General features: G+C 34.9%; 1 protein-coding gene across 2 annotated transcripts in view; it reads right to left on the minus strand.

The window, feature by feature from the left end:
- Positions 1 to 25,583, minus strand: part of ITGAV (integrin subunit alpha V) — a 90,881-nt gene that overhangs the window by 39,381 nt on the left and 25,917 nt on the right. Inside the window, exons 3-10 of one of the 2 annotated variants that reach the window (XM_003733200.4) lie at positions 18,702 to 18,793; positions 16,217 to 16,331; positions 10,893 to 10,954; positions 8,165 to 8,210; positions 4,763 to 4,888; positions 3,883 to 3,927; positions 2,708 to 2,751; positions 2,565 to 2,621 (exon numbers count right to left, since the gene is read on the minus strand). In XM_003733200.4, the coding sequence (XP_003733248.2) occupies positions 2,565 to 2,621; positions 2,708 to 2,751; positions 3,883 to 3,927; positions 4,763 to 4,888; positions 8,165 to 8,210; positions 10,893 to 10,954; positions 16,217 to 16,331; positions 18,702 to 18,793 (587 nt within the window). The remainder of the gene's footprint in view (positions 1 to 2,564; positions 2,622 to 2,707; positions 2,752 to 3,882; positions 3,928 to 4,762; positions 4,889 to 8,164; positions 8,211 to 10,892; positions 10,955 to 16,216; positions 16,332 to 18,701; positions 18,794 to 25,583) is intronic. The other variant, XM_078327191.1, reaches the window with a different exon arrangement.

The following is a 25,583-nucleotide window of genomic DNA, read 5'->3' on the forward strand; positions in this document are numbered from 1 at the left end:
AGTGTTTATATTTCATCCAATTAGTTTAGACCATTAACATTTGTAATGTATGTACCAAAGAGAAAGGGTTATTTTTTTTCTCTGCATATAGTGCTTCAATCCAAGTGTCTCATCTTTCGTTTATTCTACCAACACAGTGACAATCAGGTAATGAGACTTGTTGTTTTCCTAGATCATGGACACAATATATTACATGTACGTCATTCCAGGGTTGTTGATACATGATGTTTAAGTCCAAGGACAATCAATTCTCCTTCCCAGGCTTACCCTATTATCTCCCTTTCTATTTCTCAAAACATACCAGATACAAGCACATTAAAAAAGATATAATAATTGGCTCCCCTATGTGAAACTAATTCTTCTGTTTAAAAATTATTGTTTGGAAAGATATGAAAAGGAGTTATTTTTGCCTCATATCTCTATAGATTACTTGACACACAGTTTTGCTTTTGAATAACACACAGTACAAATGTGTTTGGGTTTATTGTGAGCTTGTTATGCACAGGAAGCAGAAATGTCCTCTTCCTACCAAAGGAGACCATTGGCTTTCATAGGGAGAGCAGCTTAGCTGTAAATAAATGTGAAAAAGGAAAGCTCTAAAGAGAGCTCAAAGTGCAAAACAAAACTAAAAGAGATGACAGATTAAATATATAGAAAGGTGAAAAATGAGTCAACAAACACAAAAGGGAAAGTTAGCAACGCTTCTTAAATTTGATTGGTTCAGCTATCAAGAGAGAATGATAAGGGAGATTCCTACATTATCTATTTTGGGTTGATACAGTGTAATTGGGAAAATGAAAGGTGTGTTCTGTATTAAATGACAAGAACAGAGCCTATGAAATAGAATACACTGTGTTTGGGGTATGAGGTTGATGTGCTGACTAGAATGTCACAGAATAATATTCATGGGCCTTAGTCACCTAGGGTGTTTGGCTTGGAAGTATAAAGAAATGATGGCATTTACTGAGACACGTTTTGACCCAGGCACTATGATTGAAATGTTTTCTTTTGATTCTCACAACTGTCCCACGAGGAAGTTGCCAGCATCCCTATTTTTATAAATAAGGAATCAGATTTTCAGCAGCAAATACCTTATCCAATGTAATAACAGGCTGAGCATGGAAAAACCTATGTTTGTCCTCATCTAAAAGCCATATTTCCCACTCTCTAGTTACACTCCCCTTTTTTACTTTAAGTTCTGGGGTACATGTGCAGAACGTGCAGGTTTGTTACACATGTATACACATGCCATGGTGGTTTGCTGCATCCATCCCCCGTCATCGACTTTATGTATTTCTCCTAATGTTATCCCTCCGCAATCCTCCTACCCCCTGCTATCCCTCCCCTAGTCCTCCTACCCCCACGACAGGCCGCAGAGTGTGATGTTGCCCTCCCTGTGTCCATGTGTTCTCATTATTCAACACCCACTTATAAGTGAGAACATGCCACACCCCTTCTTAACAGTGGAGGAGGAATAAAGCATCATTGACTGCATGCAGTAGGATCCAGACTCATACATGGGTCACCAGACAGGAGAAGCTGCTTGAGATGGAGAAGTCACAACTGAACAAAGGGACCACTCTTGCAGCAACCCTAACTGCCTGTCAACTATAGGGCTCCCCAGGTTGTGCATCAATCCTGACTGCCACACAAATGGGAAGAGGTTTCTGGGGACCAAGAGTGTAGCCAGTCACTCTATCAATCCTATCCCAAAGCCCAACAATCTCAACTGAACAAAAAGTCTTGAATCCCAGATCTGCAAACTATGAGAAGGATTTTTTCTCTACCTACTGTTTAATATTTTCTTCATCATGACCAACTTATGTTTTGATTCTCTGAGACATACGATAGAGAATATTATGAAATGCATGTACTCACAGAGAATGCCTAATACTTAAAAGTGCTAGCATTTTTTAGCTGAGAAATATCTAATTTCATGTAGTACAAATGAAGTTGGCTTGTAACAGCTGTAATACACACATCTGTGCCATGCTTTGCACTGCATCTAACAAGATTATAAGGCATAGATCATCCTTAAAAGAGAATTTAATGTTACCAATAAAGAAAAAGAAGTCTTTGTGGTTTTGTGTATATGTGATTTTGTATTTTCCTAAAAAAAAAAAAAAAAAAAAGGCAGACAAAAATAAGCCAAAATAGAAAAACAAAAACAAAAATAAGCCAAAATATCAAAATTACTTTGGTTAAAACAAACATGAAATATTTAAAGCCTATCTTATATCTATCATATTTAATATTACAGAATCATTAAACCATTCTGATACTGCCAAGGAAAGTTTTAAGACATTAGGAAACTCTAATAATAAAATATTGCATGAAAAAGACAAGACAAAATGAAAAATACAGAGTAAAACAATTTTTGTTTTTATATATACACGCACACACACTCAAAAGAGAAATAATAATTTGACCAAATTGATAAGAATTGGATGGATTATCTATCTGATGAGATTATAGTTCATTTTTTACACTTTTATTTCCCAAATCTTCTCCAAGTAGATATTGCTTTTATAGTGGGAGAGGGAGATCATATTTTGAAAACATACCTGCTCACCAGTAAAATTGTATATGGAGGACATGTTCTTCCCATCATAAATATAAACCTGTGAAGGAAAATCAGAAGTATATGAAATTTAGTAAAACATAAGATAACTTAGAGATTTAAAAACAATACCTTTAACTTTCTTACCATTCCCAAAGTCCTTGCTGCTCTTGGTACTCCTGAAACAAAGTCTGAAACAAACAAACAAATTATTCATTTTTAGGACCAACATTGGAAACTGCAAAAAGAAGTGACTATGTCAGCAAGCTCTAAGTCTTACTACTTCAGTTCAAAACAAACAATCGATTTAGAAAAATTGGTACTCCATAACAAAGAGCCCCACCATTTTAAAACTATAAAATCAAAATTTACAAAATACAAATGCCTGAGGGCTCTCAAATAAGACCTTGAGTCGTTTATAATATTGTTAAACAAGAATAGACAAGATAAAGTAACCTAAGAATGAAGAAAAGCTAAATGTACAGTAACGAAAAATAATACAGAGAAAACTCAAGTGGGCATAAGTGGCTGTGGCACAGAAATGTGATCAAAATCAGGTAAAGACTATGATTCCTAAATTGAGCTCTGAAGGAAGATGGATGGACAATGAGAGGATGGGATACTAACTGTACAGAGATAGCCCAGAAGGTAACAAAGAATGCCTAAAGAAAGACAAAACTAAGCCTCTCCCAGAGGAATGAATTTGCTGAAAGCAAGGAGGAAGGTGCTAAAGAAATCATTAACAGTGTTGGGGGCTAAAAAGCAGAAAGGAAAGGCACTGAAGCCAAGTGCAGCTACCTCAATTTCACCGGCCACTAGTGGAAGTTTAGCATAGACCTAGCCGGAACTCTTGCCGGTGTGCTAACATCTCCCTCATTTCTTCTATTATATTCCATAACAATGGTTTAAAATTGTTTAAAATTTTTTTTTTTTTTTTTTTTTTTTTTTGAGACAGGGTCACAGCTGTGTTGCCCAGGCTGGAGTGCAGTGGTGTGATCGCAGCTCACTAAAGCCACAATCTCCCCGGGGTCTGGCGATCCTCCCACCTCAGCCTCCTGAATAGCTGGGACACTGGTGTGCATCACCATGCCCAGCTAAATTTTTGTATTTTTTTCTAGAGGCAGGGTTTTGCCAAGTTGTCCAGACTGTTCTAGAACTCCAGGGATCAAGGGATCCACCTGCCTCAGCCTCCCAAAGTGCTGAGAATTCAGGCTTGAGCCACAGCACTCAGTCGCTCAAACTGCTTAAAATTTTCAATGCCACATGTTTCAAATGCTTAATCTAATTTTTAAAGAATTATATATAGTTCAAGTGCATCATACCATCTATGCCATCACCATTGAAATCTCCGACAGCCACAGAGTAGCCTGAACAGGAAACCAAAAGCGAAACCATCAGGGCAAGGAAGTTATCTTCAACAGACCTGCTGAACAAGTGTTCCTTGAAAATATTTTCAAGAAACTCCTTTAATTACATAATATTTTGTCCCCTAGTCATAGCAGACTCATACATAAATGAATTTTAAATGAAACAACTGAGTTAAATATTCAAATAGGCCATTTTATTAGAAAACTAATATTGTCTTATTAATTTTACAAAGAAGTCTGTTAAAGACCGCAAATTTACAACTCATCAAAAAGAGTAACAAATTCTCTCAGTCAGCAAGTACTATTTCTGTCATATATTACTTGTTTTAATATATCAGAAAGAAATTTAAAGAGAGAGCACATGCTAATAAGTCCTAAAGACTAAAACTTTAATAAATTTGAGGAGTTAGACTGCCTCCATTTGAATGTCAGAACAGCAAGTTACAAGTGAGTGACTTTGGGCAAGTTATTTTGCCTCTCAGTGCCTTGGTGTTTTCACCTACAAAATGAGAATCATACAGCATGCTTGACTTGTGAGGATTAGATGAGTGAATACTCACCAAGTCGCCTTGAGCAATGCCCAGAACATAGTAAGCATATCTTAAAGGCTAGCTATTATTATTATCACTGCACAAATAATCACTCTCTTCAATTGCAATTACTGAAATGTAACATAACCAAAGTACTCATAAACAATTTGAAATTCTATATTCTTTATGTTTTAAAAAATCCTAATCTATTTTGCATAAAATATTTTTCTACTTAAAAGATCATATGCAGATATAGGACAAATACACCACAATTCCAAAAGTAAGTAAATTTTGGTTTTACCTACCCAAATAACTGTCATCAAAAATAGCTTGTGCAGTCCGAGTTGCTAATTGGTTATTATACTTGATGCTGTAAACGTTGGGGTCATATTTAGATATGATTTCTGCCACTTGATCCGAAATAAGCTGACCTAAAAAAATTATGTATATATGTGTAATAAGTAACCTTCTAATGGGAATTTTATGATGCAGATAATGTATGGTACCTGCATGAAAGAAAATATTAGATAATAATACTTCTAATTGTTAGCCTTACATAACTCTCCTTGATCACACTAAATTTGTAAATGGATGTTCTTAAAGTTATTTCTGTTTAAGCTAGTACTTAAAAAAATCAGTCTCTACAACAAAAATATAAGAAAACAGGATTTGTCTTAAATCACTAGATAGCAATGTTAAATACATGGAATAATGAAATCAAAGGCTATCACCCAACCAATCCATTAAAACACGAAAAATTTACTGAAACAATTAAATACGGTTACCTTTATAATCAGAATAATTGGTTCCACTGATATTTTTTAACTAGTAATGTAAATATCTTTAGGAAACAACCTGAATGGATGAGTTCACTTGTGTTCACAACCTTGTTATTAAGCAGACAAGAAATCTAGATGACTACACAAAAATCAGCTTGCACTCCATGCCAAGAAAGGTTAGCTGGTTTATCGAATGTTGTCTCCACAATATGGATAAAATAATGTCTTATCATTTCTGCTGTTTTAGAAAGAAATGTGGAACAGCTAACATTTTCAGTCTCATTCCCATTTGTTCAGTCACAGAGATTGAATCTACAGGGCAGAAACACTTTCTCTGTCTAGTTCACTACCTTATTCTCTGGGCTTAAGCGTACCAAGAAAATATGAAATTCAATAAATATTTCTTGTATGTAGGAACAGAGGAAAATTCATTGTTTTTTTGGAATAAAACATTATTATTTTCTCCATTCTAACAGCAACAATTCTGAAATCTGTGGAAAAATTCATTCTAATGTACTTATCCAGGGTGACATTTGCTGATTTTAATCTTATTAAAAAAAAATACTATCTGCCATTTCACTGAGTCTTTTAGCTATATATTACAGACCTCTGATAATAAAATTCTAATATATTTAATATTAATAGTACCTCTCTGTCCTAATTTGGGATAAATAGGAATGTCCATATTCCTATTAATATAAGTCCTATATATGCAATACCCAAGGCATTAAAGAAAAGTTCCTGTGTTCACAGTGTATCTTTTAAAAAGAGTTAACAAGTAGTCCTAACTGAGAATCACAAAATTTAGCTTCCTTGACAGTTTTGGTTCCCAGGGATGCGCACTGTTTATCAGATAATTCCTTCCCCTCCACTGAATGATGTAATCAGCAATAAAGAAGAAAAACAAATCGATATTTCTATATATAACTAGAAAGTATTCATATCCCCCATTTTCTCATATGTACTTTAAATATGCTCTTTTTGTTTTAAAACAGTAAAACTCAATTTAAATTTTTCTGAATCATTTTATTTCCCAAAAGATGTATAATCCATAAAAATTCCAATTTTTCAGTTTTGCTATGTCTCACATTCTGATCCCTGTCTGCAATGCCTGAATTCTGAATTTTCTTTTTTTCATTCCCTCCTTTGCCTTCCAACTTTTCACTTATTCCTATTTTTCATTCCTTCTTATTCTCCTTCCATCCTGTCATCCTCCAGCAAATCTCTTTCTTTAGCTTCCCTCTCTACAAGGCAAAAGCAAGCATGGGTTTTTCTACACAGAAGCAAGTTAGGAAAGCATAGAATAGAATGCAAGAGTAAAATTTGAAACTTTCAAATCAATATAATCAAAGGTTTTCCAATTCTTCCAAACATTGACAATGCTTAAATATCAGAGTGCTAATACATAATATTTTGCCTCATAAATGGCACTTTTTAGCAGAAACTAAACACGTTGAGATGAGATAAATAATTGTATATCTCTAATGATAAATGAAACATAAGGAAAGCAAAGTTTTAGTTAATCTATTCTGAAATTGTCAGCAATAATCTGTTGTACATTTGTTCAAATGGTAATATAATTAGGCCTCCCAGAAAGACTGAAGAATAACATAATAATGTATCTTTTTTATCAATGCCAGTTTAATTATATCTTTTAAAAACTTAATAAGATCCTCTAATTTTATTTTATTTTATATATATTTTTGAGACAGTGTTACTCTATTGCCTAGACTGGAGTAGAGTCATATGATCTCAGCTCACTACAACTTCTTCCTCCTGGGTTCAAGCGATTCTCCTGCCTCAGCCTCCCAAGTAGCTGGGATTACAGGTCCATACCACCATGCTCAGCTACTTTTTGTATTTTTAGTAGAGATGGGATTTCACCACGTTGGCTGGTCTTTAACTCCTGACCTCAGGAGATCTGCCTACCTCAGCCTCCCAAAGTGCTGAGATTACAGGTATGGGCCACCATGCCTGTTTTTTTTTTTTTTTTTCTGTAGAGACAGGGTCTCACTTTGCTGCTGCCCAGGCAGGTTGTGAACTCCTGGCTTCAAGCGAGCCTCCTGCCTCAGCTTCCCAAAGTGCAGGCATAAGCTACTTTACCCAAGCCAAGATCTTCAATTTTTAAGAAGTCCCCAAACACTTAAAGAGATCATTCTCAGTATCGGTAATAAATTTCAAAAAAATCACTTAAATATCCTACTGAGCAACTTCAAAAGACTTTCAAAACCTTTTAGAATGTCACAGTTTGGGCCGGGCGCGGTGGCTCAAGCCTGTAATCCCAGCACTTTGGAAGGCCGAGGCGGGTGGATCACGAGGTCAAGAGATCGAGACCATCCTGGTCAACATGGTGAAACCCCGTCTCTACTAAAGATACAAAGAATTAGCTGGACATGGTGGCGCGTGCCTGTAATTCCAGCCACTCGGGAGGCTGAGGCAGGAGAATTGCCTGAACCCAGGAGGCGGAGGTTGCGGTGAGCCCAGATCATGCCATTGCACTCCAGCCTGGGTAACAAGAGCGAAACTCCATCTCAAAAAAAAAAAAGAATGTCACAGCTTGCCTATATAGATTAGTCTGGCATACTGCCTAATGATTGTGTCATGGCCCCTAGAGTACAGACATGTAAAAGTACATATCACATACAATAAAAATAAATTTAATTTACTTTTAAAATACACTTAACATAAAAGTATGTATTAACTTTAAAAATATTCAGTTTTTATTTTCTTCTAGGAATATACACTTATTTAATATGTATTAGATGTTATATTATTTTTAAAAACACTGTGTAAAATGGAGTGTTTATATGCTTTAATTGTATTTCCATTTCTTTCTTTAAAATAATTTGCAAAATGTCATAGGCATACAGTAAGCCAGGTGAACCAGTGACAGAGTCACTAATTGTAATTTAAAAAATATTAACCTACCTTGCCAATAAAAGCTACCAGGACCACCAAGAAGTACTCTGTCAGCCTAGATGAAATCACACACAAAAAAGATACATATTTAAGAACAAGTAACTCTCAAAATAGAAATCAATGCAAAACATAAGATACATATGTATACATATATATGACTGAACAATACAGTATTGTTTCTTTATCATTGCCAGGTTAATTACATTTTTAAAATTTAATACGATACTTGTTTTTTTCTTTTTTGGAGAGACAAGGTCTTCCCTCACTCAGGCTGGTCTCTAACTCCTGGCTTTAAGCAATTTTTCCAGCTCAGCCTCTCAAAGTGCCGGATTTATGTCTAGTCTAATCGAATCGAATTGAATCTAAAGCAAGCAAAATCAGAAATCTCAAATTCATCTAACTCATATTCAGTGGTTTTCACTGTGTCTTTTCTAAAATAAAATTAAAAAGAAAAGTTATATTCATTTAATATGTGAAAACATAAAACTTTTTTTGGATCTTGGCTGCTTCACATATTTGAAATGAGGTATTAATGCAAAGTATTATCAGGTTACAATTTTTTAAAGTCACTTATTAATTTTATATATTAAATTTGTGACTATATACAGCAAATTGTCTTTATATAATCATTGAAGAATTTTCTGCCATTTTCAGTGTCTCAGATCTAAACAAGAGTGAAGTTAACAATAAAATGTTCAGGGTATATTATACATATACAAATTCTGCTTGCCTACTATTTCTTCTATTTAACTAACTCAAAGTATCTAATCCAAGCTATATTGTGCTTGAGCACAATATTTTAGAAATCTCTTCTTGCTGGGGGGAAAAGAAATTTTTTTTCCCTCCAAATGTACATAGCCCTTCCGAGCTTTCAACAGACAATCTTTTGCCTTGGCTATGTAAAAGACACTTCTAAGTTTTCTGCCCTAAAAAGACACCCTTTTCTCAGAAATGTGTTTAAGAAAGTGAACACCTAATTTAGCAATGACTTTCACAGTATGACAATACTACTGGGGTTACAGTAGTATAGGCATAAATACAGAAAAGATGGACATTACATATTTTAAAAATATATAATATCTATTTAGAAATGTATCATACAAGCTTAAACCTGATATTTATCAATATACTTTCTCTTTCCTTGTTTAGCTTACTTGCTTTCTAAATTTTGAGTAATATAGTATGAATTTAGAGTACTAAAAACAAATTGCCTAAGGAGGTTAACTATAATTATCAATACCTAGGTTTAGAAAAAAAAATTAATAAAATTAAAGTACAGATAAAATATAATTTTTTTAAAAAATTCAAATCCCAGCACTTTGGGAGGCCAAAACGGGAGGCAGATCACGAGGTCAAGAGATCGAGACCATCCTGGCCAACATGGTGAAACCCCATCTCTACTAAAAATACAAAAAATGAGCTGGACATGGTGGCACATGCCTGTAGTCCCAGCTACTCAGAAGGCTGAGGCAGGAGAATTGCTTGAACCCAGGAGGCGGAGGTTACGGTGAGCCGAGGTTGTGCTACTGCATTCCAGCCTGGCACCTGGTGACGGAGTGAGACTCTGTCTCAAAAAAAAAAAAAAAAAAAATTCAGACTGGGTCTTGCTCTCTTGCCCAGGCTGGAATGCAGTGGCATGAATATGGCTCAGTGCAGCCTCACTCACTGCAGTTCAAGCAATCCTCATGCCTCAGCCTCCTTAACAGTTGGGAATACAAGCACATATCACCAAGCCTGGCTAATTTTTAATTCTTTGTAGAGATGATGTCCCACTATGTTGCTCAAGCTGGTCTCCTGGGCTCAAGTGATCCTCCTGCCTCAGCCTCCCAAAGTGCTGGGACTATAGGCATGAGCCACCACAACCCAGCCTACAAATTTCTTAAAAATAAGAAAATGCTTTATTAGTGCTTCTGCATTATAAAATTTCAATTTCAGTTGTTTTCATACATTTAAGGAACTCCTCTTTGCTCACATTTCTAAGAAAGTCTACATACAAGCTTTCTAAGGAAGGTCTCCATATAATCAATCAATATATTATTTTAGACTTCTCTAGAAGGAATATTCTCAATTTGATATTCAAATATGCATACTCCCCCCCACCAAAATAAACAAACACACAAAAGAAAGTAAAGTACTTCAGAAAATTTACCTTTGAAAATTCAAATGGAATTCTTATTTTCAAAAAACAAATTAAAAATACAACTCTGAAGAGAATATTAACTTAGTTAAAAATACATAGAGTGCTGCTATGAGATTTCTTACAATTATTACATACTGTCAGCTTCACTTAGTGCTTACAGGCACATAATAGATGGCAAACATCCATGTTTCTCAGCTTTTATGTAACTCTAATTTTGTAATAAAGCTCCCATTGATAGCTTTTGTAAGAAAAACAATTTCAATTAAAAATAGAAAACTTTAATATGCTGTAAATTCATATAACTGGAAATTTTAATATTAAGTCATAATAGTTACCTATCATTTACTGAGGAGATTGTCTACTTTCCTCCATTCCCAGAGTGATGGGGGATGTCTCCCTATTTCAAATAAGCAATGTTTACTAGGGAGGGAATAATATAAGACAAAGAATGTCAAAATAAATGGATCGTTTTATTAACTGTTTTCATTAAAGAGGTAACAGCTGTAAAGGAGCTGAGGTATTGGCCAGCTTATTTTTAACCACAGTTTAATCAATAAGGTAGATCTGAATCTCATTCAGTCTTAAATGAGAACTTACTTTAGTAAAATCAATGCTGAATCCTCCTTGACAAAATCCCTGTCCATCAGCATCAATATCTTCTAAAATAAAAAGATTGGAAATATACAAAAACCCAAAAACAAATAACACAAAACAAAACATGAGAAAACCTGATATCACTACAATCACAAGATAATGTACTAGTTTCTGAGAGTGGTCATTCACTCGGGCACTTGGTTATTATCACATTCCAAGAAAGTTAGTATGCCTGTTTATCAGCACCATTTACTCAGATATGGAAACATAGATTAAATACCTGGACCAGTCACCAGAGACAACAACAACAAAAAAAACAACTAAAATGATACATTTCATTTTTTGACCACAATCCACAAAAAGATTATAGTTTATATCACAACTCAACATATACTGTGTGTATAAAACATACAGATACAACGTAAAATCTCATGAAACAATATTTTTATTATATAGAATACATTCTAATATCTTCCATTTTATTTCATTCTATTGTAACCCACTACACTGATTTCATAAAACACTAACAAGTTGTGATCTGCAAGTTAAAAATTCCAATCTGAAATTCCTCTTTCTTCCTATTACACTAAGGTTGCCAGTTCTCTGCAAAGACCTATGTTATTATAAATAGCAGCAAAGAGATACATACACTTCTAAAGCATGCATGTCCTATACATACATTTTATAGCCAACAATAAAGATGAATAACATAGCTCAGAATTTCAGAAAATGGACAGACCAGAACGTAATGTTCTTCAAAAAGTAAAATACAAAACTATCTTTACATGTTTAGTGTGGAGATCTAATTAAAGTAACCATCTTTAAGACCCTTTCAAGTATTTTCCAACCACAGCAGGCTCAATAGTTTTACTCTTTTATAGTTGCTCCCTTTTAAGTAGTTCTCACAGAAAGGGGCTAATTCTGAACAATTAGACGATTAATTTAAATTAATTTTAATCACGAGCAATGTGGTACTTAGAACATGTAAGGATGAATCTGAACACTTCCCCCTTAGTTTACTTTGAGGATAACAGAGAACAATGGAAAACACTATCCTTCAGTTATCAAAGACTTATTGTGGCCAATGTTACAAACACATAAAAAGTTGTATTGTTACTATATTTGCCACCCAAATACAGGAAGCAAAAAAATCTGTTTTCAGTCATAAGGACAAACTTGTAAGAACTTCTGCCAAATAATCCCATCAGAAATTTTGAACTCAATTTTGAATCATGGAAACTGCCCCAAGATTACACACTTAATATCTAAATTTTTCTAAAGTTTTTTTTTTTGAAAGAAAATGGCCTCAACAGTATAATGCTAAACCAATGTAAATTTTTCTAACCAAGAGGGAGTGGGAAAATGTGGGGCTGGGGTTTCCAGCAACTAATGAATCAGACTAAGGAATTCTGCTCTAACCTCAAGTTAGAGCAAGTCAGCTATTTATTTCCTTTATTCAAGTTGCATCTGGGGAACTATTTCAAACTATCTATAAAGACATTCTTGTTTTGATTATCATACTGTACAATTATCCACTTTATTTGGTTTCCCAGAGTATCCCACTAAAAAGCATGACTGTTCCTTAAAATTTTCTTAACAGGAATATATTAAACTGAGGGCTTCTGCCAAATTAAAGACTTTCATATTTAAAATAACCTATTTTGGTACAGGTTCTGGTACTTATACCTGCAGATGGTTAATACTTCTCCCATTTGTTAAGTCTGGTAATGATATTACGAATAGTAATATTATTGATTCTGACAGTACAATCAGCTAGGGTTTATTAAGCCCTTACTGTGAGTCAGGTATTATGATAAAGCATCTTACATGACATTAAAGAAACTGATGCTTAGGGAAACTAGGTAACCTGACCATGGCCAACAAGCTAGTAAATAGAAAGTAGGACATGAATCAATTTGAGACAATTGATTATTGGCTCAAATCAATAATATATTTATCATTCCCTGAGTAATGACAAAGGGAAAGGAAAAGCCAACTAGAAATCATTGCTGAGAAAAACCTATGTTCAAATAATATTAGCATCAGAGAGCGGAGAGAAGGAACAAAAGATTCAATTTGAGCATGGAGTGGAAAGGGTATTCACATCATATGATTCATGGCTCAGGCAATTTAAAACAGAAGAATATCTGGTCTACTGCATAATGCCCTTTGTCATTACTCAGGAAATGATAAGCATATCGTTGATTTAAGACAGTGCAGTGTAGTGGTGTAGACATGCCTGGGGTCAGGTCCATACTTTAAGGTACTAGCTGGTTTGCAATGGTCATACTTAATTTCCTAAGTAACTGTGCTTTTTTGTTTTTGAGGTTGTTCTTTATGGCTTTCCCAAGATGTGAGGTTTTGTCATGCAGTTATGAAAAGCTGAAAGCAAATGTAATCAGTAATAAGGTAAGTTAGTGACAGACAGTGAAGTTCCTTGTCCAGGGTGTCTATATAAGTCAGGTTAAAAACAGAACAAACCAACTAACCAAACTAACTAACCACCAAAAAATAAAAATAAACCCAAAAGCAAACAAATAAAACAACCAAAAATCTGCCACCAAGAAAAGCAAAGTTGTTAAGAAATTAGCAGTGTAGCCCTACAAAACTGGCATCACCTCGTAAAACCAATGATTGGTTTGCGTAATTTACTTAAGCATAATACAGGTAAAAATACTAAATTTATACCTCTGAAGGTTTTTTTTGAGAATTATTGTTTTACCAATGATGAAACAAAGGCCCAGAGTGGTTAGGTGAATTACCCACAGTTACAGGTGGATTGTCAGCAGAAGTCAGCATAGAACCCAGGTTCTCAGACTTCCAATCCTGAGTCATCTTTTCTGAACAAGATGTCCCTCATAATTTAGGCCTATAATACGTGGCTTAGTATTTCAAAGGTTGAATCAAAAAGCATGTACAATAATCAAGGGTTACTGAAAGCGCTAGGCCTATTAGAAACAAAGGCATGCACTTTGCTTTTTCTTTTTTTTGAGATTGTTCTTTAAGCTTGTCCTAAGATTTGAGGAATTATTACTTAGATCAGGGTTTAGCAAACCTTTTCTGTAAAAAGCCAAGCAATAAATATTTTAGGCCCAGAAGCCACATAGTGTGGCAACAACTCAACTCTCACAACTCTACTAGACCATTATAGATGACACATAAAAAAATGCATGTGGCTGTATGCCAATAAAACTTTATTCACAAAAAGAGGCCCAGAAGCCAGAGTTCGTTCACCTGATTTGGATGTTAAATATCTTAGAAAATATGGCTTTAAATGACTTTATCATTTCTGTGCCTAAACCAAATAAAAGCATTATGTGAATAACCCTGTTGTTCATCTTAGAATGTATGTTTTCAGGAGATTTCCATGTATTCTCATATATCAGGAATTATCCAAACCTGGGTCATGAAAGCAGGATGTATTCTTTGCAGAAAAGCTGTGCTTAATACAGAAGCAATTGAAATAGAAAGCATTTTCTACTGTGAATAATGTAGAGGAAAGATTCCTTTGGAATAGACAAACGGGTTTAAATCCTCATTTGACCATTCAGTACCATAAGATGTGGAAATAAAACTGCTTTAACTGCGTGAATCTCAGTTCCCACATGCATCAAATGAAAATAAGGGTGTATCGTGTATGTGTGTACACCACATAGTAAGTAACAAACCTGGCACACAAGGGTTAGCTCATTCTTCATAGCTATAAAATTATCTTCTCAAATGGGAATATTTTTATAACATAGAAATTAAAAATACAAGTTTGGTCTTCAGATTCTCTACATACCACCAAAGATGACAGTACCATAGCCAAAATACCAACATAAAGATGGCATCTAAGCACTGAGGATAAAGCCTCAATTTCCCCCATCCTGTGCAGTATATTCTAACCTAATTTCTTCTCTTTCCTAACACACAATACCGATCTGAGTGGGCATCATTCTTTTAATGTTCACTTCCCACTTACAACATGTAGGATCAAAGTGTTGGGCTAAGAAAATAAGTGTTTACTGAAATAATCTGCAGTTTCCCATAGGTTCAATTACTTAGAATACGGAGGACAGAAGAGTCCCTTTGACCTGGTGTCACATGTCACCTAACAGGGATTAAAAAAAAATGTTGTAACAGTCTTACATGTTGTGCTTTTGTTACTAATTCTCTCTACTAAACTATGTGGTGAGCAGTGGAACATAAAAAATAATGGCCTAAGGGCTCAGGTATAAACACTATACTGCATTTCAGTAATCTGTTTTTATGCTTCTGGTACAAGGAAGATCTGGAGTAGTAGCCAATTCAACAAAGGGTAGCGGGGCACAAAAGGATTGGAATCTCCAATGAGAAGAGGATGTACAGACTTTGGAAAAGCATAATCAAATTTATAAGTGCCTGAAGTCATTTTTAGCCATGATATTAATTTGTTTTGGAATTTCAAGTAATATTAGTGAAGAGCATAAAATCCTCTGGATCACCAAAAAGGGGTGGGCTTGGTAGCAGGTTTACAAAGAAATCCTAACTAAGAGCAGGAAAATTCAGAGTCAAGGCTCCTGAGTTCAGTGTTCATCTTTCAATATAAACTTTGGCTCTTTAAGGCATAATATTTTTTATTTCAATATCATTATTAATATAAAGCAGGAGTTCTCAAACTTTGGTATCTATCAGAACTGCCTTGCAGAGTCTGTCAAAAATGCAGGTACCCAGGTCTGACCCAAACCTACTGAGCATCTTTTTTTTTTTTTGAGACGGAGTTTCGCTCTTGTTATCCAGGCTGGAGTGCAATGGCGTTATCTCGGCTCACCGCAACCTCTGCCTCCTGGGTTCAGGCAATTCTCCTGCCTCAGCCTCCTGAGTAGCTGGTATTACAGGCACGCGCCACCATGCCCAGCTAATTTTTTGTATTTTTAGTAGAGACGGGGTTTCACCATGTTGACCAGGATGGTCTCGGTCTCTTGACCTCGTGATCCTCCTGTCTCAGCCTCCCAAAGTGCTGGGATTACAGGCTTGAGCCACTGAACTGAGCATCTTTTGACTATTAGTAATTAAAAATATAGGTTCTCAAAATCAGATAGTAATTATTACTATACTAACAAAGAAAGATGAAAATGAGTTCTTAGAAAAAGCAAACCTGTTTACTTCACACTTCACATTTGTAATCTCTTTACATTAGTAGGATTGTTTTCATTTTGTTCTCATCATAATAGTACGTCTACATGTTTCAATCACACACACACACACACACACACACACACACACACACACACATACATGCACATTTTTAACAAACTAGGCTGCCCGTCCCCTTCTTAAAAGCTGGTACAATATCCTGTACATACGCGATCTGCAAGGAGCATACTCAACAGTCTTTGTTCCATCTTGAAGAAAGCATGTTCCAACAGGCTCTCGCTCCTGTTTCATCTCTGTCCTCCAATGGTACAATGGGGCACAGGCCTAAAATCAAAGGATTGGTCCATTAGAAACACTAAATTTCTAAAAATTTAGTGTTTCAGATGCTCTATACTATTTCAGAATATAACATCACTTTCTCTTTTTTGAGATGGGGTCTCAGTCTGTTGCCCAGGCAGGAATGTATTTTTTTTTTCAAAATAGCAAAATAGTTATTTCACGTAGTATATTTCTTTACATAATATACTATGCTAAAGGTTGAGACCTAATTAGCTTTTGAACTAATTAACACTCATGGATGTGGAATATACCCGGTAAATTATACAGCAAATAATTTATGAAGAGAGTAAAAAAATGTGCAGTGCTTATTTTCTTTACTTTCCAAATAAACTGTGACCTTTTTGTTTTCAGCGTTCTAGATTTTAATACCACATGGAGCAGTAATGAATGCTTTAACAGCACAGTAATCTACCAAATGTGTAACAATTCACTCAGTGAAAAAGGCTTAATTGATTTTCTATAATACTTTTTGAAGCAAAGTGCTAACATAAGCACTGCAGAACATCAACAGTGACTTATTCTATATGTACCCTGAAAACAGTAAAAGTAGGTCATAGTGGCTACTTCTCTACATGTACTTGATGCCCCAGAGTGGGTGCCTTGCTCCCATTGTTTACTCCTGCTTCTTTGTGCCTCTTTCTGCGTAGAATATCCCCATTCTCAACCCCATCCTTTAGCTCCAACTGCTGAAATGTGGCACATCCTTACAAGTCCTGCTGAAACTTCACCTCCTATACAAATCCTTCCCTCTGCAGCATAATTAGATGAAAAAATAAAGGCAATAATAAATACTATGTAAGTAATTAAAATAGGGTGAGGGCTCTCTGAGAAAATTAAATTAAATCTGAAATCTGAATGACAACGGGCTAGCCAAGTATAAATCATAAAGACAACTAACACAAGCAGAGGGAACAGAAACACTAAGGTACTAACTAAAATGACTTGGAATGTGAAAGCATTAAAGACAAGTGTGGCTTTAGTAGGTAAGACAGAATGAGAGGAGGCTGAAGACATAGCCAGTGACTTGTTTTGGGAGATGTTTTTAAGCCAGGATGAGCCTGACATACGTATTCAGAGAGTGATAGAAAGCCACTTGACTGTTTTAATCAAGAAGGTAAAATGTTCTGGTTCACACTGGTCCTTCTTGCAGTTAGGGTAAGAGAAGCAGCAGCAGGATGGGAAGAGCCATTGCACTGGTTCAAGGGGGTAATGATGGTGGCTTGTTGCAGAGTAGAAATAGCAGACACGAAGATCTACTAATAAATGTGAGATATATTTTTGAGGCAGATTGTGAGCGCTCACTAGTGAACAGGGCGGAAAGCCATGCTTCCAAATAAATTGGGAAAGATATATACAATAATAGATTTTTATTTGCTTCTCTTCTTTGATGGAAGGACAGAAGAGTCCTGTTTTGTCCATGTTCATTTGGAAGCCAAAGCATAGTCTGGAAATAGGCCTTTAAGGATCCAGAGAGAATTAAAAGCTAGAGGTACAGATTTGGGCATTATACTTACAGCCATGAGATAGGCTAGGAACCTCGAGGTAAAAGTTGTAGCTAAAGGAAGCAAAGGGGGCCAAATAGAGATCAAGGACTCTCCAATATTTGGAAATTTTACAGAAGAAGAGCCATTAAAGGAGACTACAAAAGAGCAGACAGTAAAATAGGAGAAAAACCAGGAAAATACAGGTCACAGGAATCAAGAGAACAATTTACTTAAAAAAGAAGGGTTGTTAACCATTCTGAATAATACTGAGAATGCAAGAAAGATAAAAAGAGATACCGGCAGAAAAAGCAGAACATTATGATATGTATGTATGTAGATACGTATAAATGCTAGTGGATTTCAGTGACCTGAAAGTCAGTGGTGACGTAGGAAAGGGAATGTGAAGAACTAGGATGGCTACCATAGAAAGCATTTCAGAAAGTGTCTGAGAAGAGGAGCAGAGGAATGGCCAGGGCATAGAGGGAGATGAGGTGAAGGCAGGATGTAATTTTTTTTTCTTTGTTCTGTATCCTACTTCAACATCATGTTGTATTTTCCAAAGAGAGGAAGTACTAAGCATTTGTCAACCAAAGCCACACTTCCTATAATTGGCTGGGTGGAAATAAACTGATGGGAACTATCAAGTGGGGCAGGTAAAACAATGTAGGAATGAGAGAGAAAACTTGTTCAGAAGGGCAACAGAGATGGCCTCCCTGGATAGAGTGGCCTTTGATATGAGCTATCTTATGTTGTTACACACTGCAGCACCCTTGAGCACTGAATTTTACTATCTGCCTGAAAACATAAAATCTCCTGTGTCTTCACATAAACGGACTAAACTCACCTGTGAGTAAATATCCAGAATACTTACCAAAATTTTATCCTGTTTTGACCTCACAGATGCTCCAAACCACTGATGGGACTTAAATTCCAATGGATCATCCTTGGCATAATTTCTATCACCTAAAATAGAATATTGTGAGAGGTAAGATACAAAATTATTATTAGAAATAAATGTAACAGTTTATTTCTATCCAGACAGGTTGAGAAATAGTACACCTTTGATTAATCAAATACTCTAGTGATTATTTTTCTCATATACACTTTATACATATTAGAGACTTTCAACTAATCAGAAATATAGAATACATAATGACCGAGAAGTGTCTAAGTGTTATTATTGGCCCCATTAATTATAATACACATGAATGAAAAAGCAATTGTCGGTAAAGTTTTCCAGTTGCTCAACTCTTAGATAATTAACTATTAAACAAATACTTATGGTCACCTATTCCCAGACATTCTTTTTGTGGCATAAAGATATTTATGAAAATTGAAGGCTATGAAACACCTTTGTGTAAAATGGTATAAAAGACAAGACTGAGATGTGTGCCTATGACATAACAATGCAAGAGTGAGAATCCAGGAGGCTTGATTTGGTTGGTAGAAAAAAGAGTTCAATATGACACACTATACTCAAACATTTATTTTTATTACTTCAGTCCTCACTACTGGGAAAATTATTTCTGTACACTAAAACTCCAATGTTAAAAATAAAATGTTGCATTGGGACAGACCAAACATCACTATATTCTTACCAATACAAGTATACCTGCCTACACGACACACGAGATAGAGTCCTCAAAAATGTCAACATCATGAAAGACAAAAAGAGCAGAAAACACTTCTAGATTGAAAGAGACCAATAAGACATAGTGACCAAATGCAAGATGAATTTTGATTGAATTTTGTGCCCAAATAATTTTTTTTCAAAGTTACAGAGGAATTTATCAAAATAATTGTGGAAATTTGAATTGTGAACTGCAGAGTACGTAACAGTAATAATGTATAATTCAGCAATAATTACATTACTATTAATATTACATTATTCATAATGATTCATTTCTAATATGTGATGACTGTATTGTAGTTATATGAGAAAATGTCCTAGTTTATATGAGACGCATGCTGCACTATTTAGGGGTAAGTGTAAGAATGTCTGTAGCAATGGGTGAAGCTAAGTAACAGTGTATTGTTTGGTGTTCTTTGTATTAGTGAAATTCAAATTTTCTATAGGTTTAACAATTTTCAAAATAATTTTTTAAAACATAGCAATCAACAAGTACAAAACATATGCACAAGACCAATGGTACCTTCTTTCCTTTTTAACACTTAATGTATTTACTTTAATTATAAAAGCCTTACTCATTGCAAAACAAACTAAAACATTAAACAAAGCTGTAAATAAAGATAAATCTAAATACTAAACCCCACTATAAAGAAATTATCTCTGTTAACACATTAGTATCTATTCTAAAGACTTGTTTCATAAATACATGCATGTCCTTTCATGTGTAAAAAAGATATTAAGTCAATATTTAAGATAACATTAAATTATTATATAAATATATGTACGTTTCCCCCCTTAATATGCCACTTATAAAGGCAGACCTATGGTATCATTTTCATTGTTGTGTAGTATCCCATTATACAGCCATAGAATACCTTTTTAATCAATCTCCATATCTCCCTCAATTTCAAATTTAGGAATATTTCTATTTTGGGATTGCAGTAGTGTGATCACTGCTCATGGCAGCCTCAACCTCCTGGGCTCAAACAATCCTCCCACCTCAGCCTCCAGGGCAGCTGGGTCTACAGGTGCATGCTACCATGCTTGGCTAATTTTGTATTTTCTGTAGAAACAGGGTTCCATCATGTTGTCTAGGCTAGTCTTGACCTCCTGGGCTCAAGGAGGTCAAATCTCCCAAAGTGCTAGGATGATATACTTATTTTTAAGTGCAAGAGTTCTCTTATCCTTCGTCCCCAGTCTCTGAAACAACTCATACTTATTCCCATCTGCAGGCATTTGTGCCCAAGGTCCTGTTGCCTAGAAACTTTATTCCCTCCACTATGGATTCAAATCCTAACTGAAAATTGAGGTGCGTTTGTCTATTCACAACCCATTGTGAAATGACAGTCTGCCTCTTATGGAAACATTTGTCTAACACAAGAGATAATAATAGGAATAAGCAATTATGGTGGAAAATAGTACAAGAACCCATAAAGAGTTATAGGAAAGTGAGGGGCACAGTGCAAGTGAGGGAATGTTTTCTAGGGCAAGAGAAAAATCTTGTGCAAAGAGATGAAAGATTGGATAATCCTGAATTTTTAAAGAGAACTGTGAGCTGCTTAACTAGAGAGAATGGTCAGGAAGGCAGTTGTTATCAAGAGCCTTTTTTTCTTTTTCTTTTTTTTTGAGATGGAGTCTTGCTCTGTCATTCAGGCTGGAGTGCAGTGGCGCGATCTCAGCTCACTGCAACCTCCGCCTCCTGGGTTCAATCAATTCTCCTGTCTCAGCCTCCAGAGTAGCTGAGATTACAGGTGCACACTACCATACCTGGCTAATTTTTTGTACTTTCAGTAGAGACAGGGTTTCACCATGTTAGCCAGGCTGGTCTTGAACTCCTGACCTCAGGTGATCTGCCCACCTCAGCCTCTCAAAGTGCTGAGATCACAGGCATGAGCCACCCTGCACAGTGAAGAGTCTTTTTTTCTTAATTGATATATACTTTTACATATTCATGGGGTACATAGTTATGTTCAATACATATAATGTATACTTATCAGTTCAGGGTAATATGCATGTTTATCTTGAAATTTAGCACTTTTTTGTGTTGGGAACATTTAATATCTTTTTTCTACCTATTTGAAATTAGATAATACATTATTTTTAACTATAATAATCCCACAATGGTAGAGAACACCAGAATTTACTCCTCCTATCTAGCTGTAATTTCATGTCCTTAAACAAATTTTATTTTCCCAATCTCCCTACCTTTCCCAGCCTCTAGTATTCTTCTGCATTTTACTTCTATGAGATCAACTTTTCTTAGCTTCTACATATAGTGAAAACATGCAGTGTTTAATTTTCTGTTCCTGGCTTATTTCATTTAACATAATATCCAGTTCCATCCATGTTGCCATAAATGACAGATTTCATTCTTTTTATGGCTGAACACACACATGCACACACATCACATTTTTCCATTGTGTATACATATATGCATATTCCTGAACACACACAGGAATACAAATACACATACCCCATATATATGTAGATATATGTAGATATATGTATACACACATACACACACCATTTTCTCTTTACCTATTTATCTGTTGTTAGACACCTGAATTGATTCTGTATCTTGGTGACTATGAATAGTGTTCCAATAAATATGGGGGCACAGATGTCTCTTTGATATACAGATTTTCTTTCCTTTAGTTAAATGCCTGAAAGTGGGATTGCCAGATCATATGGTACCTCCATTTGTAGTTTTTGAAGAACTTCTGCACTGTACTCCATAGTAGCTGTATTAATATACATTCTCACTTTTGTCAAGAGCCTTTATGCCATGCTAAGAATGGGCTTTATGGAATTTTTGAATTGCATTCTATGCTATGTAACTTTTTCTCAATTATTATATTCCTGAAAAGTGAAGTTTCTCTTTTGTTAATGGTTATCCACTCTCTCCCTACCACTTTGAAAATTTACCTCCATAAACGCTTTTCTTAACTAACGTTACTTCTCTTTAAATTTGTAGATGTAAATGGTAGCACAAGATGCTCCTGGGTCCTCTCAAGCAGCTTAGGCTTGCACAGCTACCATGTTCTGTTTCCTATTTTTTTTAAAAAGTATCAAAAACATCCCTTGGCATAACAATTATGGATATCTGTCTTTGTGGACATCAGCCTTAAGATAGAAAATTCATGCAAAATCAATACAAACTTGACCTATCATTTTGGAAATCAAAGTAGTCCAGTATAACTGGATATAATGCATTGGCATACACTGGCACCCAAAACTTAGTTAATGATCTTTAAAAAGAAAAACATCATCCACTGCTTTCAATGCCTTCAGCTGCAACAGAATTACAATCTCAAATTACCATCTTTTTAGGAAGTTTGCTCATTAGGAAGTTTTTCTTTACCAATCTAAATTGTTTTTCTGGAGACCAAGTCTTAAAATCCTTAATTCAATATGACATAAAAGTTTCACCCAAAGGAAGTGTAAACAGAGTGGGGGAAGAGAAAGCAAAAGAAAGCCTGCTCGCCACATAAACTGACAAGAAGTTCATTCATGACCTGGCTGAAACTGGCAGTTATTCTGGGGCATATGAGTGAAGTAAATATTCTGAATCACAGCCCTGAAGTCAGTATTTAGGATGATGTTGGATCCCCTTAGATGGCCTGGACTATTCTGACACACTTGAAAAAGAAATAAGACACAGACAACTACAGAAACTCAAGGGCTAGAAGAAATGCTTCCTAAGGCAGCAGCCAAGAATACAAAGATTTCTGTCCATAATCACAAAACACATTGGAAGATTAGCTCTGTTCACCCAGATAAATAAAAAAGAAAAAAGACTATCTCACACAATAAATATTTTTATTTAATTATCTAAATAAATAAAAGTATTTATTAAAATAACCTAAATATTCAATATTTTTATTTAATAATCTTTAAATCTCAAGTTGAGAAGAAATTGCTCTGCATTATATAAATTAACATAAGGCTCTATACTATCACTTTCAAAAATACAGAGGAAAACTTTGGTAGAGAAACTTGAAGTTAATAAGCAAGTAAATCACCAGAGACTTGCAAATTTCATGTCTACTTTTCCAGGTTTTGAAACATGTCATTTGCATTTTATCAAACTCCCAATGACTGCATGCTTGAGGACAGAGGCAAACAAGAAAAGCAGATTGTCGTAGCTTTCAACTCTACCCTTTAGTAGAAGCCAACACTTTTCCCTGGTGTTTCCAAAGGCATTGTCAACACATTTGGGATTCAACTTGCTTGACAATTACGGGCAATGCTTATTTTTAAAATACAATTACCTTCTTATCCCAAGTAAAATGTTGTGTTTCTTCTTTTCATGCCAAAAGAATATCCCTTGGAACAAGATTATGTCACCTTTTCATGAAAAGGCCAAAGTGAACAAGAATGCTAAAGCCTTAGAAAAGCAAGACAGCAAACTTCCATTTCGAAACTAAATGTGATTTTAGTCATTGGTTCCTAATCATTACTATGACTTGTGTGAATAATGACATAATTCAGGTCCTTAAATAACTTATTTTTTGCTTAAAAAAAAAGTAACAAGAAAAAAAGGCTATTAAAACAATGCCACCCTCTATTCACCCTTTAATAGAATAGACAATTCACAGATTTTTGTGAGCAGCTTTTTACTTCAAACATCACTTCTGTTTAGCTGCACTTCCTGTAACAAATTTGCTTGAAAAAAAAATCTTCCAATAAAGCATACTTATTTATTATGTAAAAATTGGCAGGTTAGTGGAAGAACTCTTTGAGCATCCAATTATTTATTTAAATAAATCATGGGTACCTCCAATGTCTAAATGCTAGTAATATACCATTAAGTGAGACAGATAAGTCTTTGTTCCTCATGGAAAAAAGTAATACATAATTATATAAAATATTTTCAGAGAGCCATAAGGAAAATTTGGGAGAAAATAATTTAGAGGTCAGACAACTACTGTTATCATACACTTATTTGTAACTCAATGTTACTTTGAAATAATACATTTCATTGATTCAGAGCTGCAAATATTCAGATACTAACATGCCTAAAATCTGAATGTGTACAATAGTCAATGGTGACATATTTATAATGGTGACATTTTTAGCATTTTTAGTCATACATAAATAGTAGCACTTTTTAACACCAAAGTAATCTTTACATTCACAGTCAACTGATTTTGACAAAGATGCAAAGCAAATTCAGTGGCAAAGAAATAGTCTTTTCAACTAACGGTGCTGGGAGAACTGGATACTCATACACAAAAGAATTAATTTGGAACCCTACCTCAAACCGTACCAAAATATTAACTCAAAATAGATTACAGGAATTTTTAAATGTAAGAGCTAAAACTATAAAACTCATAGAAGAAAATAAGGAAAAAAATCTTCATGAACTCGGGTTAGGCAATGATTTAGAAAACCAAAAGCATAAGTGATAAAAGAGTAGATATATTAGCCAATTAAAATTAAAAACTGTTGTACTTAAAAAGTGAAAAGACAACCCAAAAATTGAGGAAATTACTTATCAAATACAGGATAAAAAACTTGTATACAGAATAATATGAAAAAGAAAACCTTCTACAACTCAATAAAACAACCAAATTAAAAATGAGCAAACAATTTGAATAGATGTTTCTCCAAAGAAGAAACAGCTAGCAAGCACAAGAAAAGATATTCAACATTATCCATTATCAGGCAAATGCAAACCAAAACCACAATAAAATATGGCTTCATACTCATCAGGATGGTTATTATAATATAAAAAGGACAGAATATGAGTGTCAATAAGGATATGGAGACAATGAAACCCTCATACATTACTAATAGAAATGTAAAATGGTGCAGCCACTTTTGAAAATAGTTTGACAGTTTCAAAAAAGGTAAATATAGATTACCATGTGACGCAGCAATTCTACTCCTAGACTTCTCTCCAAGAGAAAGGAAAACATATGTCCATACAAAGATTTGCACATGAATGTTCATAGCGCATGAATATTCACAATAGCCAAGAAGAGGAAAACACTCAAATGTGTACCTACTGATATAAAAAAATGTTTATTCATTCAGTTGAATACTGTTAGGCAATAAAAATGGAATGCAGCACTAATACATGCTACAATATAAAAGACTATGTATCACATAATTCTAGTT

The sequence above is a fragment of the Callithrix jacchus genome, chromosome 6, assembly GCF_049354715.1.
Source record: "Callithrix jacchus isolate 240 chromosome 6, calJac240_pri, whole genome shotgun sequence".
Classification (NCBI taxonomy): domain Eukaryota; kingdom Metazoa; phylum Chordata; class Mammalia; order Primates; family Cebidae; genus Callithrix; species Callithrix jacchus.